This window comes from Eimeria acervulina, genomic scaffold, assembly GCF_000499425.1.
Source record: "Eimeria acervulina Houghton genomic scaffold, Eah_scaff658, whole genome shotgun sequence".
Classification (NCBI taxonomy): Eukaryota; Apicomplexa; class Conoidasida; order Eucoccidiorida; family Eimeriidae; genus Eimeria; species Eimeria acervulina.
This window is the reverse complement of record NW_013547216.1, coordinates 17501-19417: the sequence shown is the minus strand read 5'-3', so window position 1 is coordinate 19417 and position 1917 is coordinate 17501. Positions and strand designations below refer to the sequence as shown.

Here is a 1917-nt window from a genome sequence, read left to right as displayed (position 1 = left end):
ATATATAATATGTATTATATATATAATATATAATATATATTATATATTATATATATGTATATATATATAATATGTGTGTGTATGTTTATTTGAATAAGTTGTATATAGATGTGTGTATATACACTGTATACATTGGCTACGTGCGGTGGGGCTATGAGCTGCTGCTGCTGCTGCTGTTGCTGCTGCTGTTGCATGCAGATAACAGCAGGAGACAGTTTGAATGCGGGTCTCCTTGCCGTGCTGCTGTGTCTCCACGAAGCTCTGGCGCCTCCCCCGTTTGCAGCAGCAACAACAGCAGCAGCAACAACAGCAGCAGCAACAGCAGCCGCAGCAGCAGCAGCAGCAACAAGCAAGTGGGATCGTCTGCACGGCCTTCTCGATGAAGCAGTTTCTTTTCTTTCTGCTGCACTGCAGCAGAAACGGCAGGCGAAGGCGTAAGCATAAACCCTTAGGGTTTGTGGTTTAGGGTTTAGGGTTTAGGGTTTGGGGTTTAGGGTTTAGGGTTTAGGAAGTACTTTTGTATGCAGGGCTGCGTCTACAGACAGCCTGAAGCAGCAGCGGAAGCACTTAGAGGCAGGAGCAGCAGCTGCGGCTGCTGATGCTGCTGCTGGCGACGCTGCGCGTCCATTGCAGCAGGAGCAGCAGCAGCAGCAAACAGCAGCAGCAGCAGCAGGGACAGTCGACATAGGACAAACCATAGAAGGCACTGCAGCAGCGGGAGCATCTGCTGCGCTGCTGTACAGCAGCAAGGAGGCAGGGAGAGACAGTGCAGAAGCAGCAGCAACAGCAGCAGCAGCAACAACAGCAGCAGCAGCAACAACAGCAGCAGGAGAGACGCGACTGCATCGGCGGAAGCGAGCAGAAGGCGGACCCAAGTTGCTGCTGCTAGCTGATGAAAGGGATGTCTCTCTTGATGAGGTAAAGGCTTTTGCTGCTGCTGCTGTTCCTGCTGCTGCTGCTGCTGGGTGCTCCGGCCTATTGCTTCTGCTGCTCCATGAGTCATGCGTCGCTGCTGCTTCTGATTGTTTGTGCTTCAATCGCTCCTGCTGCTGCTGCTATTGCTGCTGTTTCTGCTGCTGCCGTTTCTGCTGCTGCTGCTGCAGGTGGATGAGCGCGACCTACAAGAGCTGCTGGAATTAGTGGTGCTGCAGCAGCAGTGCTGCTGCGCCATGCCGAGTTGCTGTAACAACTGGTCTTTGCTGCTGCAGCAGGAGGAGCAGCGTGTGCGGCTATGCGTGTTGCTGCTGCTGCAGCAGCACCACCAACTTGCTGCGCATGTGCTGCAGCAATGCGGCCTCAACCCACTTGAGGTGTATATCCAGGCTGTTCATCTTCTTGCTAGCAGAGCACCAAATATTCAGAAGGTATGTATGTTTTGCTGTTGCTGTTGCTGCTGCTGCTGCTGCTGCTGCTGCTGTTGCTCCTCTATCGTTGGCTTTTGCTGTTGCTTTTCCTTCATCATTGCTTCTCTCGCTTCTGCTGCTGCTTTATCTTTGCCTGCTGCTGTTGCTGGTGCTGCTGCTTTGTCTTTGCTGCTGCTACGCCGTATGGTGTAAGTGGGGCTGCTGTTGCTTCGCTCGCTGCTGCTGCTCCTACACTGCTGCTTGCCAGCTGTGTAGCTGCTCAACTGCAGCAGTTGCAGCAGCAACAACAGCAGCAGGGGTTGCAGTTGCTGCTACAGTGCCAGTACCTGTTGTCGTCGCATGCATGTGCTGACGTTGCTGCTGCTGTTGCTGCTTTCGACTCATTATTCTTGCTGCACCTGCTGCTGCAACGGGTTGTATGATATGTGTTCCTCTGCTGCTGCTGGTATTGCTACTGCTGCTGTTTGCTGCTGCTGCAGATGAAGTCGCTGCTGTCTGCTGCCAGCAAGCACTTGTGTGCTGCTGAGTTTGACGCACTGGTGTGCAGCGCCAT

The 1917-nt window shown here is 52.8% G+C and overlaps 1 protein-coding gene across 1 annotated transcript in view; it reads left to right on the top strand.

The window, feature by feature from the left end:
• Positions 1-198: 198 nt before the first annotated feature.
• Positions 199-1917, top strand: part of EAH_00045710 (hypothetical protein, conserved) — a gene marked incomplete at both ends in the record, with an annotated part of 2206 nt that continues 487 nt past the window's right edge. The window contains 4 exons of the mRNA XM_013391577.1: positions 199-434; positions 528-918; positions 1104-1364; positions 1844-1917. The exon at positions 1844-1917 is cut by the window's right edge and continues 487 nt beyond it. Coding sequence (XP_013247031.1) covers positions 199-434; positions 528-918; positions 1104-1364; positions 1844-1917 — 962 coding nt within the window. The remainder of the gene's footprint in view (positions 435-527; positions 919-1103; positions 1365-1843) is intronic.